The sequence below is a fragment of the Notothenia coriiceps genome, unplaced genomic scaffold (assembly GCF_000735185.1).
Source record: "Notothenia coriiceps isolate Sejong01 unplaced genomic scaffold, NC01 NC01_scaffold00031749, whole genome shotgun sequence".
NCBI lineage: Eukaryota > Metazoa > Chordata > Actinopteri > Perciformes > Nototheniidae > Notothenia > Notothenia coriiceps.
In genome coordinates this window covers 61,214-77,518 of record NW_011364450.1, presented here as the reverse complement: position 1 = coordinate 77,518, position 16,305 = coordinate 61,214, and the positions used below count along the sequence as shown (strand labels likewise).

General features: G+C 40.5%; 1 protein-coding gene across 1 annotated transcript in view; it reads right to left on the bottom strand.

Moving 5' to 3' along the window:
• The window catches only part of LOC104960244 (plakophilin-4-like), a 31,169-nt gene that overhangs the window by 4,239 nt on the left and 10,625 nt on the right, over positions 1 to 16,305 (bottom strand). The window contains exons 2-8 of the mRNA XM_010788224.1: positions 12,195 to 12,387; positions 11,404 to 11,536; positions 9,582 to 9,795; positions 3,614 to 3,797; positions 2,199 to 2,316; positions 855 to 1,049; positions 106 to 279 (exon numbers count right to left, since the gene is read on the bottom strand). Of these exons, the coding sequence (XP_010786526.1) occupies positions 106 to 279; positions 855 to 1,049; positions 2,199 to 2,316; positions 3,614 to 3,797; positions 9,582 to 9,795; positions 11,404 to 11,536; positions 12,195 to 12,387 (1,211 nt within the window). The remainder of the gene's footprint in view (positions 1 to 105; positions 280 to 854; positions 1,050 to 2,198; positions 2,317 to 3,613; positions 3,798 to 9,581; positions 9,796 to 11,403; positions 11,537 to 12,194; positions 12,388 to 16,305) is intronic.

Here is a 16,305-nt window from a genome sequence, read left to right as displayed (position 1 = left end):
CACACACACACACACACACACACACACACACACACACACAGACAGAGTGTTATTGCTTTGATCCCTATAGTGCTGTGTTCTGGCTGTAATAGAGAGCTGCTCCACCTTCCAGTTCCCGGCGGAGAGGTTCTGCAGGGACCCGGCGGCCCCCTCCAGCGTGGGGGGGTTGGAGCTCTCCGCCAGCAGGTTGAGGTACGGCTTCACCACCATGGGGTGCCACAGCTGCTCCGCCCCCCTCAGGTGCTGAGAGAAGCCTGGGATGGGCCCCACGCCGTCCCACTGCAACACACACACACACACACACACACACACACACACACACACACACACACACACACACACACACACACACACACACACACACACACACACACACACACACACACACACACACACACACACACACACACACACACACACACAAGATGTTGAATAACAAATCAGAGGCATTGTATTTTTATATAGGGTCTTCTTTATATACATCCTTCTACTCTTGATATGATATGTTTATATTTATTTGATTAACTTAGTTAACTTGTGATTCACTAAAACTATTTCTCAATTAATATCTAATTTAAACTGATCTACATCTCCTAGAGTGAAACATTAAATATACAATAAACATTACAAATACATTTTTGTTATTAAATAGTGACAAAAGTGCAGGAAATATATATTCATATAAATGAAACAGCTAAAACAGAATGTAAAATTAGATACTGTATAGAAAAATAATATACTTTATTCTGTTATAAAATATAAATGATTCTAATTGTAGTTTTACTTTTATTGTTTTAAACTATGCACTTCCATCTTATTTTGTCATGTAGACGTCCTCCCCTCTGAGGGTGTACCTTGTCGTCGGGCCAGCCCCCCCTCTTCCGCCCGCGCCTCCTCTTGCCCCAGCAGATGTAGTCCAGCTCCTTCCCCGGGGAGGAGAAGCCCAACAGGGTGTCCAACTCCTGGTTCCCCAGCAGCCGGGAGGACGGCATCTCCACCTCCAGCCGGTACGAGAGGTTCCTCAGGGTGCACACGCTGTTCTCCACAATCTGAGAAACACAGTGTCAGCAGCTTTATGTTCAACACAGAAAACATAATGACATGTTCCTCAAGCTGTCCTGTTAACAGATCCTCTATAACTACTACGTGTACAAAGACATTGACTTTTGGTTGAATTCCTAACCTGTGAAGTGTTTCTCTGAAAAACGTAAGATCCAGATGTTCCATGACTAAAATACTTCTTCTATTATTATTTAATATTATTTTAGATTCTAGCTTAAAACTGGATTAAAAGTGAATTCATGGAGACTTCTGGCAGTTGATGCAAGAATGTGATCACATTAAAAGCGCTTTTACTTTACATTTCTCTGGGTTTGAAACATATGGAATAATGTTAGCACACAGTTCAACTAAATATTTAACAAAGGCAAGTTGTTTTTACACATCTTAATGCAGAAGTGCGAGGTTTTATACCTTAAATTGCACATGTAGTATTTAAATATGACTATAAATACTACCACTAAAATGTGTATTAACCCAAACTGTTGTGCAATAGCTCTGGTTAGGTGCCATTTTTACTTTTTCTTATCAGTTTGTATTTTATTACCGGCTGATCGTTCACTACTTTTATATCTTTACCTATTGGGATAATGCTGCTACGCTTCATTTTTTTACGTGCTTGCCTCTTTATTTAATACGCTGCTTTACTCTTCCTTTTATCTGCACGGTCCCTTTTGCTGCAAACATTTCAATTTCCCTGATTTCTGAATCTCACACTTTTTTGAGGTTCATTTTTACATTTAAGGATTAAGATGAAAGATTATAGTTAGATGTAATCAATGCACATAACATACTGTATTCAATATGTTGTCTTTCATTACTGCACACATTTTATTCCAATTCTATTTCTAGGGTTACAAACATATTCAATGTAAATACTGCTATTTTTTACTATATTGTTTATGTTATTATAGTTTTCTGCAAATAGTTTCTATCTGTGTTTTTAATCTTTGTTTTATTTTATGTATTCACCAAAAGACCAAGTCAACCTACCTGGTGATAAACCTGTTTCTGATTCTGGGTTAGGTTCAATCTCCCAGGAATACATTGATACAGTGTGTGTGTGTGTGTGTGTGTGTGTGTGTGTGTGTGTGTGTGTGTGTGTGTGTGTGTGTGTGTGTGTGTGTGTTTTGCTGCACCTTGCTGTCGTAGTCGGAGGTGTTGACGCAGGCTTTGAGGACGTGAAGCAGTGAGTCCACCAGACCTTCACAGCAACGCAGCTGACTCCTCGCCTCCTCCCCTGCTGAGCTCAGGTTCCTCACACACACACACACACACACACACACACACACACACACACACACACACACACACACACACACACACACACACACACACACACACACTAATTCACTTTGAGGTGCAGTGAGTGTATTCCCCCACATGGTGGCTTAAACTCTCCCCGGATACAAGTAAAGGAGCGAGCTGATCCTCCAATAGGAGCCTTCAGCTGTCACTAATGGACAAGAGAACACTACACAGAACTCCCACAATGCATTTCTATACCATCAATCTACAGCCTGGATACAGAGGAGTGCTGGGGGCTTCTTGTGTGCAGAGATGTAGTTTAAAGCGGTCACAGGGAATAAATCAACAGCCGTTTGAGAGCAGTCATAATCACAGATGAGAGATGGAGCCATTCAAATGCATTTTGTTTGATTAGTTTGAATTAAAGTTACGGTTATGGATTCTTTCTGCAAGTTATTACGTTGGGAAATTCGCCTGGATTATATGCAGATAATAATCACCAACTATTTTGATAATTAAAAGTCATTCTTTGTGCAAAAAGGGGTAAAAAAAAAATGCAGCTTAAATGAGGAGATATGCTGCTTTGAGATGAATATCACACCTTAACATTTCTCACTATTTATTGCGACATTTTATTAACCAAATAATTCATATAGTAGGCAGGTTAATTATTAAAGCTGACAATATCCTTAATTAAAATCATGATGGTTGTGTAGCTGCAAAGTGGGTCATTTGAGGGTTGAATAAGATAAATATCAGAGCAATATGTATCAAATGTATTTGGTATTGCAAAATAAGAAATATGCAATGTGTTAAGCTGCTGAATAATCTGGGTTTCCACGGCTCTGTATTCTAAAAGACGCCTTTTAATGAGCCAAAGCCGCGTGGCTTTATATTCAGCTCCTTTTATGGGTGTCAAATTGATGAATCATTATCCTAGGCTTTGATTTTTAACTCATGACGTCGCTGTTATTTGCTTCTACAAACCATTGTGTTCAAAGATAATCGCGATTTCTCTTTGAAGAATATGTGGCTGTGATTCAAGCAGCGTGGACAACCAGCAAACCCAAAAGTCATCCTAATATCTATTTTAATTTAGAAAGGATTTGTTTAGTGTTGGGGCTTTTAAATGAGAAAAGGATGTGCTGTTCAAATGTGAAACAGTGCTGATAACTAGGCGTAAACACGATGGAGGATCTTTTTTGTTTCTTTTCTACAAGACTTGAGCTGTGTTGAAACCAGAGAATGGAATAGAATGAATGAAGTGCAACACCTTCAGCAGGAGTGCGTTTGATCGGCTGCTCACCTCAGGCAGCCGGTGGTGTTGCGCAGCAGCAGCGAGGACTGGAACTTGACTTTGTGTTCGTCGCGGTGGGAGAGGCTGCTCCAGCCCGAGTGGGGGATGACCACGGTGTTGGTGAGCGTGCTCAGAGCGTCCCGGATGATCGTCATCTTCACCGCGTCACACGAGGAGAGGTTCCACAGCACGCCTGGGGGGGGGGAGGAGAGATAGGTTTAAAGATGAAAAGCTTCCTGAAGCACAAGTACTGAAAACAGAACAATTATGAATGGTGGTAAGTCTACTGAAAAGTACCAGAGTGTAGGAATACTCTGTTACAGTAAAAGTCCTGCATTCAAATGTTCCTCAAGTGAAAGTAGAAAAGTATTCTCATCAAAATCTAGTGAAAGTAGCGACAGTAAAAGTAGTCATTGTGCAGATTGGTCCATTTCAGAATAATAGATATTATATGTTTTATAATTATTGATCATGAAAGTGTTCTCAAAGCTGGTAAAGGTGCAGCTAGTTTGAATGTAAAGTTTTTAGTAGAGTACAAAGTAGCATGAAATAGAGATGCTCAAGTAAAGTACAAATATCTCAAAATTGTACTAGAGTAAATGTACTTAGTTACTTCCCACATCTGCTTTCTCGTGATGTAATGTATGTTCGGTCTTATTTCTGAAAATAGTTTTTATAATAAAGCAAATAGCGCCTTTGAACATTTTGTTTGCTCTTTTTCTTCTTCTAAAACAAATCAGAGTACCATACTTTCGTAACTGATATCTTTTTAACATTCAACAGAGTAGGGTTGTCCTGCATCCACCACTCTAAAACGTGTAGATTTAATCATCAAGATCCTGACCTGAGCCTTAGAATACAACATTCCACAGAATATGAGGTGTGTATCAGCTGATATTAAGCAGTGTGTGTGTGTGTGTGTGTGTGTGTGTGTGTGTGTGTGTGTGTGTGTGTGTGTGTGTGTGTGTGTGTGTGTGTGTGTGTGTGTGTGGCTGCAGAGCTGTTTCCAAAGCACGTTATCTTAGCATCTGTCCCGATGACTGTGCCAGTATGCATTTTAAGACCATCATGTATAGATTTAAGTATGTTAACTTAATACATTAATGCCAACGAGGATCTGTTGCCGGTCAACATCCTTGTGACGTGCTGCTGGTAGTGGTTTGATAGCCGCTGTCTGTCATTTTTTGCTCTCACGCTCCTCACTAATATGATAACTAGATGCTCACTCACACTTTGCTATCAATTACACCTACGCTGCGCACTATGTTGCGAGCTCAGCGTCAGCATGACAGTCAATATGAATAAAGTTTATTATCACACTTAATCACCAGACAACATCACACATCACTTTCAGAATAACAGCAATGAGCTCTAAGCATTGTAGAAGCCTAGACTCCTCACACACCATCACACGGACTTAACACTGAGACACACACACCACCCCACACACCACACACACACACACACAGCACACACACACACAGCCACACACACCACCACACACACCACAGCACACTACCACGAGCTCTCAACATATTTCATATTTCTACATCACATCATACACATCCACTCATATCTCATTTCCACACTCATCACCTCTACTATGCGGTGTTCAATGTGTTGATATGTTATTGGTGAGTATGGATTGCTGATTAGTTTACGAGATAACAGACCCTAAACCCAACACTGGTGACATTTTAGGATTTTATGAATGAAGATACACCTTTCCTCCACGTTTTCACCATCTTGTCTTAGTTTAAGCACATTAGAATAGTAAAAATAGCATATTGCATACAGTTCATTGCTCATTGCAGATTGCATTTCACCATAAGACATCAGAGTGATCTGCCTCAAAGGGTCTTTGAGTGAAGGTGTATCAAGTATTATTGACTTCTATTTTTCAGTCCCAAGCATTGTTGTTTTGCTTTCTTTTTTTTCCCTTGACACGCTGAATTCAGTTTTTTTGTGGGGTTGATTTAGCAAAAAACAGGCTGAAGGCGGAAGGCAAGCGCGAAAAACACTAGAGAAGCGTCCACTAATGCAGGGGTGTCCACCACTACGGTCCGGGGGCCACTGTTCCCTCGGGTCTATTTTTGATTGGTTACTTTCTAAATAGTTATAATGGAACATGCGACAGCATCTGAAACCGGTGTGCTTCACACTCAGTGGCGGTTTCTACGAGGTGGCACGGGGTGGCAAGCTGCCACCTCAGAAAAATGCCTTTGGCCACCCCAGCTGCCACCCCCATTTGGGCCAGCTTTGTTTTGAAGAATAGAAGTTGTGGCTCATCGAACATTTATGAGAGAAAATCTCTAATGTCCGAGTGCAAGTGAATGCAGCACAAGACACCGAGCCTCGTAACCGCCTCGCCCCCCCCCTTGCGCGAGCTGGAAATATGATCGCGTGGAGATTTCATTTGAACGGGAGACAAGCGGCCCAAACGAGAAAGCATTCGGATACAAGTTAGACAGAAACAGTGGTGTAGTGGGCCGTTGGACGCGGGGGTACGGCCGTACCCCCACTTATTTGAACCCATGATTTCTTGTTTTTAATAGTCTAATACATCTAAAATCATTGCCAAGTGTTATCAGTTGCAAATGTGTGTCTTGTTGTATTAATGACACGAAAACATAATACGGCAGAGTTTCACCAGTAATGTATATATAAAATAACGGTTCTAGCTCAAGCATTTATGCAGCAACTTGATTTGAAGCGTGTGGTGTGTGAGGGCGCAGGAACCGTCGTGTGTAGGGTGACCCAGGTGTCCCCGCACTGTGGCGGGACTGCACACACAGCATTTTTATTATTTGTCGCCTCGTCTCACACATTGAGGACTATGTCCCCGCATTTGAGTGGATAATCGCGCAGAAAGGCCGGATCGGTTCGCTGGACAGCATCATGTAAGGCTTGCGCTAACAGGCGAAACAGAAGTCCCCCAAGCCCCCCCGCCCCCCCCCTACGTTGACAGTTCAGCGAGCGGCGAGTGTTCTCCCCGTACACCCACCACCACCGTCCACCCAGTAAACAATCCCGCACTATACCTACTGGACAGAAGGAATGAGGTTTGCGGTCAGGGTAATGAACTGGGGTAGGCTACAGCCATAACCATAAACGACGGGCTTATCCGCCACCATGAAAAATTATGTTAAAGTAACGCAACAAAGTCTGGCCAACTCCGCGCGGAGTAAATTGCAGCAGAGCAGCATTAGTAAGATTGATTTCAGTAGCCACTTGTTGCTGGAAATAACGCGAAGACTAGCAACGGTTTTGAAACTTTTGTCACGTAGTGATCGTCTTCTCAAATAGAACAATATCTTTGATAATGTCTTCTGGCCAATCAGAATCAGCTGATAACAGGGCTTGGTGTTGTTGCAGGAAGTCCCAGAAGGAGAATACTTTTGCTGTATACTCTCTATAGTACACTCCGGTACAACTATAAGACCGCCACAGTTTGATGATGATAGGTGTGTGGGCTGTCATTATCATTTGACACACCAGAAGCAATGGGGGGGTATCGCACCGCTTATCCACAAATGTAAAGTCATTCAGCACAGCCTCTCCCTCTCCGCTCTCTGTGAGGAGCAGCAGGTTCAGCTTTCAGAACAAAGTAAGCAAAAAACTAAAATGGGGCATTCATTTTTTTAAATACGTTGTGTAGCTATATATACTTTATTTATTTTTCTTGCTCAAGAGAGGCACCAGAATGTGTATTTGATGTTAGTATATTCAAAAAAATCTCGCTGGGGGAACCCGCCGCAGACCAACCCTGCAGGGGTTGGGTTTTCACTCTTTCCACCTGAGGGGAATTGGCAGATTGGCTGCCCAGTTCGCCCTTTTTATTTACAGCAAGACCATCGTAGCGCGGTTTTTATTTGCAATACAGTTCAATTTGGATTGAGACAAGGGAAATAACTCTAAACTCACGGGTGGCCGGGTTTCACTGTTCAAGGGAGCGTGTATGGTAATTACAATTGCAAATACTGAACTGAGCCCCGCACCACTGTATGGGTTGGCCCTACGCCATAGATTACCCCCAACAAAAATACTCTGGAAGCCCGCAACTGTTTTGCCGGTCTACTATGACAGAGAAGAGGCCTGTCAAGTTTGGCTGTACTCAGCATTGAATCAAACGGCGCGCATAGCTTTAAATCTTAGATACATTTGGTGAGGCCGTTTGGCTGGTCAAGATGGTTAATCGCCACATTCACAGCTGTAATAGGCCATGCCAACTTGATGCTCACGGACGATGAGTCAATGGAGAATACATAAACCCCGGCTGTTTAAGAAGATGACCTTAGCATGTGTTAAATACATGTTTTCTTCTTTGTGGGGGTCTGGACCCGCACAAAACAGTTTCAGTCCTGAGAAAGTCAAATAAGACAGGTGTAAAAAGTTTTCCCCTTCACTGGCCCAGCCAAAAAAAAGTAACTACTCTTGATTTAACTAGTAGACCAGTAGGGTAAGGACTTCACTCGATAATGAACTTCGCAGCGATGTATATGTTGTTAGCTGAATACACGTTTTTTAACCTCTAACTGATGCAGTTAGCTACTTCTTTAATGTTTGTTATTTTCTTGATGTAAGGTCAAGGTTGTAAGCTGTTTGCAATGAAGTTGTTGGGGCGGCTGAACTGTTCTTTTGATTCTTTAGAATTATGATAGTAATTACTGGTCTTTCAAATTTGAAGGAGGGTGAGCAAGCATCTTGAGGAACGTTCATCATTAACTCCTCCAAAAAATATAGTTTATTTAATAATAACACTGAATATGTGAATCATAACAGTGATTGACAGCTGATAGGAATAATATGATTGTTAATATTATCATATTCATACAGACACACATCGATGAGACAGTTAATTAATGTATTTATTGCAGCAGTCTGCATAATTTGGTACCCCTGCTGGTCTAAGAGTTAAACCAACTCATTCAGTTAAAATTCATTAAATTAAGTACGTGTGCCACCTTATATATTTATATTTAAGGCTTTACTGATGGGCCATAATAATGTTACCTAATGTTATTGAGTTAAAATATCAATATTGTGGCTTTCCAAGTTAACATTGATTGATATGACTGCGATTAAATCAGCATATACTTCTGCCAGGGGATGCCACCCCTGAAATTCTCCTGCCACCCTCTTGCCACCCCATGAATATTTGTCTAGATCCGCCCCTGGCTTCACTTATAATGTTCTTCTTAAATATATATTTAAGCAATAGCTCACGACAGGCCTTGGTATATGGTCATTATATCACAGTTAATGGGCGTGGTTCGGCCCGACGTGAAGCCTTTCTTAAGCTTTGTTAGTTAGTTAGTTTCGTAACGGACGTGATGTAACAGTTGTAACGGTTGTAGCTTTTCTCAGACGCGGAGGGATACTGACTTGTTGTGAAAAGTACTACAATTCCACCCGTGATATACGCTCATTATATCACGGCTAAGAACCAATCAGATTGCTTGATTTGACTTTTCTAATTTGTATAAGTTTTATAAGTAGAAATATATTTCACAGTATTCATGTGTTAATAAGCCCAATGTTTGAATACATTCAGTCAATTCAAGTTGAAAACATTTTCTAACAAATCTTAGTTACCAGCATTTGTTGTAACAAAATGAAAATAATCAAACCTTTAAGCATATTCGTCTGCATATGCGTCTTTGAGCACCTGTAAAAGCGCTAACAAATGAAATCTATTATTATTATTATATTATTATTATTATTATTATTCAATCATCAAGAATCATCTACCTACATTTGATTGATTTTGCAAACTTATAACTTACTATATGAGGCTACTGTATGGCCCTAATGCATTAAAAGAAGATCGCTAGCAAGTCATAATATTTAAAAATAATCTCCTTTGAAAATGGAGAAAACCTGTCAAGGATACCCACAATGCATGTTGTTGAGAACCAATGAAGTTAAACATTGTGTCAGTGCACGAGAAATCCCTTCAGATCACATCTGGACGTACCGGTGACGAGTTCGCGGACCTCGTTGTCGGTGGTCTTCCTGAGGAGGCGCAGCAGGGCGGGCACCCCCCCGCAGTTCCTCAGCGCCACCTTGTTGTTGTCTGTGGCCTTCCCGTACACCAGGTTCCTCAGGGCCCCGCAGGAGCTCTTCTGGACCTCCGTCAGCTTGTGATCCAGCAGGTCCACCAGGTGCTGGATCCCCCCCATCTGACACACCTGCAGAGGGGAGTTATACACAAAGTACAATCAACAACACGGATTAATTAAGCCAATCAAGAGCAGCTGGGAGTGTGTTCTGCCTTGCTGCAGGGATGTAAAAGTGTCATACTTCTTTATTTTCATCGTGGTGATGCAGAGTCAGTCAAAAATAACAGCAGCCACGTCACCTCTTTAAAAATCACGGATATAAAGAAACACCAAACTATTTTAGCACTTTGGTAAAGCTTTCACAAAACCATAATCAGTACTTTTCATTAGTACTTCATTTATCCCGGGGAGAATCGTTTTTTGTAACATTTAACAAAATTCACAAATTAAATTAAAAAAAGATAAAAAACTAAATATAGAATAAGAATATTTCAGAAATCATAACATGTTAAAACAAATGTGCGAAAAAAGATAATTATACAAACGTATGGAGTCAAAATGAAGTACAATTGAAATAATAATGACAATTAGAATTAAAATAATAATAATAATAATCATGATGATAATAATAATAATACAAATAAAAAGTGCACATTGTGCTACAATATACAGTTTATTTATTATAACACATAAAGTGATGAAGTTTCAAATACACCACACTTGTATACAGCAGTAAACTAGTAGTAGTATTAATATGGTTGATCTAATGTAGTAGATCTTAATGCTAAATTGCGGTGTTTCTTTTGGAGTGAAAGTGGGGCTGCACCATGCTAAATCCCCCCCTGTGGCATGTTTGAAACTTTGCTTGTGTCATCTCTAAATAAAGGCGTCTCAGGAGAGCAGCAGACTCCACCCCCCCACCTCTGATTCTGTGTTCAATCCGCCACAGAAAACATTTGTTTCTGGCAAAATGAGCAGGCGAGCTTCCAGGCTGCTCCAAAGGATAATTAAAAGCTCATCACCAAACGAACCAAACGGCACTGAAACGTCTCCTGCCGTTGAGCTGGAGTTATTTATTGCCCGGGAAGCGGAGCACAGAGAGAGAGAGAGAGCGGCGGCACATTTGGCACCGACGCTACCTAAAGTTTTATTGGAGCAGATGGCGCTTTGGCTCAGAGTTTGGCAGCGGAGAAAAACTAAATATGAAACCCTTAGAATAAACTCTAAGAAAGAGAGCAGAGATACAATGAGAGATATGAGGCGATGTAAATGAGCAACACTTGTAGCAATGAGAATTCAATCAATCAAAAGTTAATCACTAAATAATATCCTACTTTTACATCTTGCTGTAATTTGGCTCTTTATAGGGTTTATTTGACTGTTTGTATGTTTCACTGTAAACATGTATGTATTTTACTTTTGAGTTCTTCTGTTTTCTACTTTGAGATTTTGATGCTTTGTATGCCATACTCTTGTGTCCGAAAAAATCTTATCTTATCTTCACCTGCATGTGTGAAATAAGTCCTTGCATTCTGGGAAGTGTTTTAAATGTGCCTCGTCAAATAGTTCCTTTAGGAAAACATGGGTTTTATCTGCATGCATTTTAAATCTGTCTTTAAAAGGAGTGAAGGCTGACAGCAGCACCTTCCTCCACCTGAGGACTGAGTCACGACTCTGACGTCTGCTTTTCTATTTTTACTCAGCAGACAGCGGCGCAGCGTGTCCCCGTCCCCTCACCTCCACCTTCACCCGGTTGTCTCCGTAGCACAGGTGCTGCAGGTAAGCGGCTGCGTTGGCCTGCACCGAGGGGAAGTGGTGCTGCAGCATGTGGATGACCTCCGGCAGCTCGGGGTCACGCCAGGCAAACTCCCTGAGGGGAAAAACGTACACTTGGTCTCCTTTTTCCACCAGGAAGTATCACCAAGCAACAGCTGTTCAAGATGCAGGTTCAAGTAAATACATTGGGACGACGAAGTTACTATTTCATTTGAAATGTAATCACTAAATAAGCAAACAACTCTGATATTGATATTTGTCATGACAGTAAAAAACGTATATAAATAAAAATGCATTTTTGCAAAAACATGGATCACAGAAAAGTCAAAAACTAAATAAATGATATTTTAATAATGCACACATGATGATATTGTGTTTGTAGATATTAGGCCTGGTTCAAATGTATTTGAATGGAAATTCATTTTTGTAAAAACCTGGATATGTAACCAAAGTTAAGAATTCATTTTACATAACTATTTATTTATTTATTTATTGTCATAATAATAATAAACTTTATTGATATTGCACCTTTCATGCTTGACGCAGCCCAAAGTGCTTTACAGAGTATGACAGAAAATGACATTAACAAATGAAGTGATACTACAACCAAAATTACAATTGCCCCAAATTATAAGCCAAATTAAAAAGATCGGTTTTTGATTTACTTTTAAAAGTTTAAATTACTTTAAAATCTGATACTATGATGGTCTTAAAATGCATACTGTGTATCTTGACTCTTCTAAAGTGAGTACCTGGGGTCCTTATGGATGCTCTCGAGGGAGGGGGTGCGCGTGGCCCCCCGCTCGATGAGCCCAGAGTGGCGGTGGGAGAAGACGGGCTCCCGGTAGGGGTCCACGTACAGAGCGGCGGTGCTCAGCCCGAAGCTGCTTCTTTGGAACGGCAGCGTGCCGCAGTGGCTCGAGGCCCGGGGGAGGGTCGCCAAACCTGAGGGAAGAAAGGGGGGAGAAACTGAGCAGGATTTGAAACACATTTTACAAAGGTTTTGATTCCTCTGAGTTCAAAATAGCAGCATTTAGATAGTATGCAGTTTGCTATCGAGAGCAAAATGCATCCAAGGTCACATATGAGTTACATAAGAGCCTAAAAGAGGCGTTTGAAAGCACTCGGCTGTCTCACAGGTTTAAATCTCAGCTAAATGAAACTAAAATGGCTCCTTAGATCCTCCACTATCGAAACTCCGCAGAGCTTTCCGCTTTGAATCACTCTGCAAAGGCTTCAATTAAGAAGCACATGAAAGCTTTCTGCATAATTAAGTTGTGACCTCGGGGAGCCATAACAACAACAGTTCCTGTGCCTGCAGGACCAGATTTCACTCGCTGATTTTTAGAGGAATAATCTTCAGAACAGATGTGAAAGTTAGCCGGGTTTCTCAACCTGGGGACCGGGGCACCTGAGGGGGACGCTGATGTGAAAATACGTCGTTTAAAGTTTTGATAGTGAGTTATTTGGAGGATTAGTGAGCGTTAATGTCATCATCACAACTGCTGCTCAACTTCTGTTTGTATTTTATAGTTTTACTACTGTAAGGATAGCTAGACCCTCCAGAAAAACGCGATCCTGCGATCGCAGAATTTACCGCATAATCAGCAAAATGGCGCAGTTTTTTAAAAAGCCGCATATTTATCAAAAGGCCGCATAATCCCCGCATTTTTCCACACAAAGTTGAGAAAAAAGTTAACTCGTCTTGACGTGAAGTAGTGATGATGATGACGTGACGTCATCAGCTGGCGCATCACAGAAGGTAAACAACACCGTAGAGTGAACGTGTGGAACTCACACGACGAACATTTCTGCTAAAGACCGGGCAAAGCAGTACCCCGATGTCTTTCACGAAAGTGGGGGGAAACTATTCTGCACCCCGTGCAACTGTGTGTTGGAGCATACGTCTTAGAGAAAATCGATGGATACGACCCACTTTGATTCATTCAAACATTCGAAAATGCTTTCTGCTGCTGCGGACAAGAAAGCCAAACAACTCACGTTCACCGAGGCATCAACCTCCAAAACCCTTTCGAGGGCTACAAGAAACGAAGTGAGTAGCCTACAAGATTGAAGCTGGTCAGATAACGAACGAGTAAATGAAAACAGAATGAGGCGGAGAAGTGTGTGTGTGTGTGTGTGTGTGTGTGTGAGAGAGTGTGATTATGTGGTGTGTGTGTTGTGTGTGGTGTGTGTGTGTGTGTGTGTGTGTGTTGTGTGTGTTTTTGTGTGTGTGTGTTGTGTGGTGGTGTGGTGTGGGTGTGTGTGTGTTGTTGTGTTGTTGTGTGTGTTGGTGGTTGTGTGTGGTGGTGGGTGTGTGGTGTGTGTGTGTGAAGAGAGAGAGAGATGATGGAGATGAGAGTGTGATAAATAGACCCATTGTTTTACAATATAATAAAAACATTGAATGGTGTTTAATTGAATAGGAAAGGGGTTTAACCGTTAGTGGCAGTTGTGTGTGGAGAGATAATATAATAAGCAAGCCCTATATTTAAAAAAAAAAATCTATTTATTTTTCGAACTTTCATTTCCCAACAATTCGCACCGCATAAAGATCTACATAAAAACCTGCCGCATGTTTAATCGCATAAATCAAGGAGTTTTTTGCTCCGCGTTTTGTGTAGAGGGTTCTATAGCTTATACTCATAAATCATAGTTTTTTTGCTATCAATTAGCCAAGGATTAGTGCTGGAAAGTTATGATAAGCCAGTTTCAAAATCTTAAAATGTTGTTTAAATGTGTGATCCTAAATTGTAGTTAATGATGTACCTAAGATGTGGTTTATTTTGTAATTGTATGCTTTGCGAATAATTTCTTTAATGTATGCAAATTTAAAAAAATTAAAAATAAATTAGAATACATTGAGACGATAGCAGTGTACTATTTAATTTAGAAAATGTTAGTCTAGATATCTGTCCAAAATAGTGCTGGAAATGTATGAATAGCCAATTTCAAAAATCGATTATCTAATCTAATTAATTTTTCGTTTAATATGGTGCTGATCTCTTAAATAACCCCTGCTATGCCACCACCAAATCCGATGTTTTTTTTATTCTGAGGTGTAGCCCTTGCGATGCTAGCTTCCCAAGTCTGGCCTACAAAAATAGCGTTAATCAGTGGCATCTCTCTGTTAGTTGCTCTAGTACCTGTGTTGTACCCGTGTTAGAGGATCCGTGGTGTGGAGGTGCTGTGGTACAGGGCTGTGGATAGGATGCGCTTCATCGAAAACTGGTGTCTGGTCAATGGCTATATGGTGATTGTATACTGCCGCTCCTCAGCTTCCGGTATTCATCTGCCCTGCGTGATCCCACGTTTACGAGCTGGTGGAGCCTCTTTGTAGGTGGGTCAAAGGGTCAATAAGTCCTAAACTGTTATTGTTTTAATGATTAAGAGTGCAAGGTTTATTGTCATGTGCCAGTAGTACAGTGTATTTTATGAAAAATCTTAGACGTCACAGGCTCCTCCAACAATGCAACATTGGATATTACATGGACGGTAAACAAATTAAAACTTCGGGTTCATATATAGTGCAATGAGAATTGTATTTTTGAGATGTGCAAAGTTTAATACAATATTAAAATATTAGTTGCAAGAGAGTCCTACGTTAAATGGTAATATGAGTGTATTAGATTATCATTAGTTTCATTTGGAAAGGTTTTAAATAAAGAGATGCCAAAGTGGAATATGTTTTATATGCGCTAGCCGTAAAACAAGACTTGTAATCAATACTTAAAAAATGTAATATTTATAGTTTAGAGAATATATGAATAACAATGTTGGGCTTCTCTGTCGTATTTCGGGGGGAACTTAGGACTAATGATGATATTTTATAATACGGGAATCTAATTCATTCTATGAGCTTATTTGTTATTGTGTATACTGATTATCATAAATCAAGTCAAGAAAATATTTTTATGCTTATAAATATTTCATAAAATCACAGCAGCGGTTATACGATACATATAGATGTAATTGTGGTCTAATTTATATTGTGTGTTAGGTAAATCACTGTAATAACAAAACACTATAATTAGGCTGTCAACAATTTTACTTAGTTTTACATATAATTGTTCATTCATGCATGCTCCAAATCATAGCTTTTACGTGATAGTTAATGGGCAAGTATTGGAACATTTTTTCTGTTAGGCATTTTTAGGCCACTAGGTAACAGCTAAATACAATCAGATCCCAGTATGCCTTAAAATTCTCAAATTATTGTTAAATTCCAATCTACAGTAATGAAATGGACGCAACTACTTTACTGTAGCTGTCCAAACATGAATAAGATTCACAACAACACACTAATATCAGGAGACTAGAATATTACGTTTCTGCTTGTTTCTTCCTCTCAGAAAAGCAAACACAAATGGTCTTGTCTCAGGGCCAAGTGTATAGAGACGATCAGAAGCTATTAAGTTAAAATAAATGTTAAGTATTTGCTGTAATGATTCGAATACTTCACTTATCAGAAAAGGAGGAGAAAAAGTCTGCGTAATTATCAGCAACAACGGGACAAAACTCTCTTCATGCCTGTCATACACAAGTCAGTGGTACGCCTCATTACTCGGCGCTAGGTGGGCCATGCAGTATAGGAGGTTGGTATGTTTCATTTAACTCATGCCCGACTGCTTGTCTGTGTCTTCTAGAGCGAATCAGCAAGTGCAAATCAACGGAGCAAGAGGGTTTCTCTCATCCTCAATCTCTGAGTGGGATGCACTTCAAAGATGGTCGAACTTCCAAGTACAAGAGCTTTTAGGGCACTGAGGCGGGTGGGTGGGTGGTCACAATGTGCACTTAGAGCTATTCTGAGAACAGCTATTGCTTCCTTATGCATATATATATATATTTCCATGGTTTGATTGT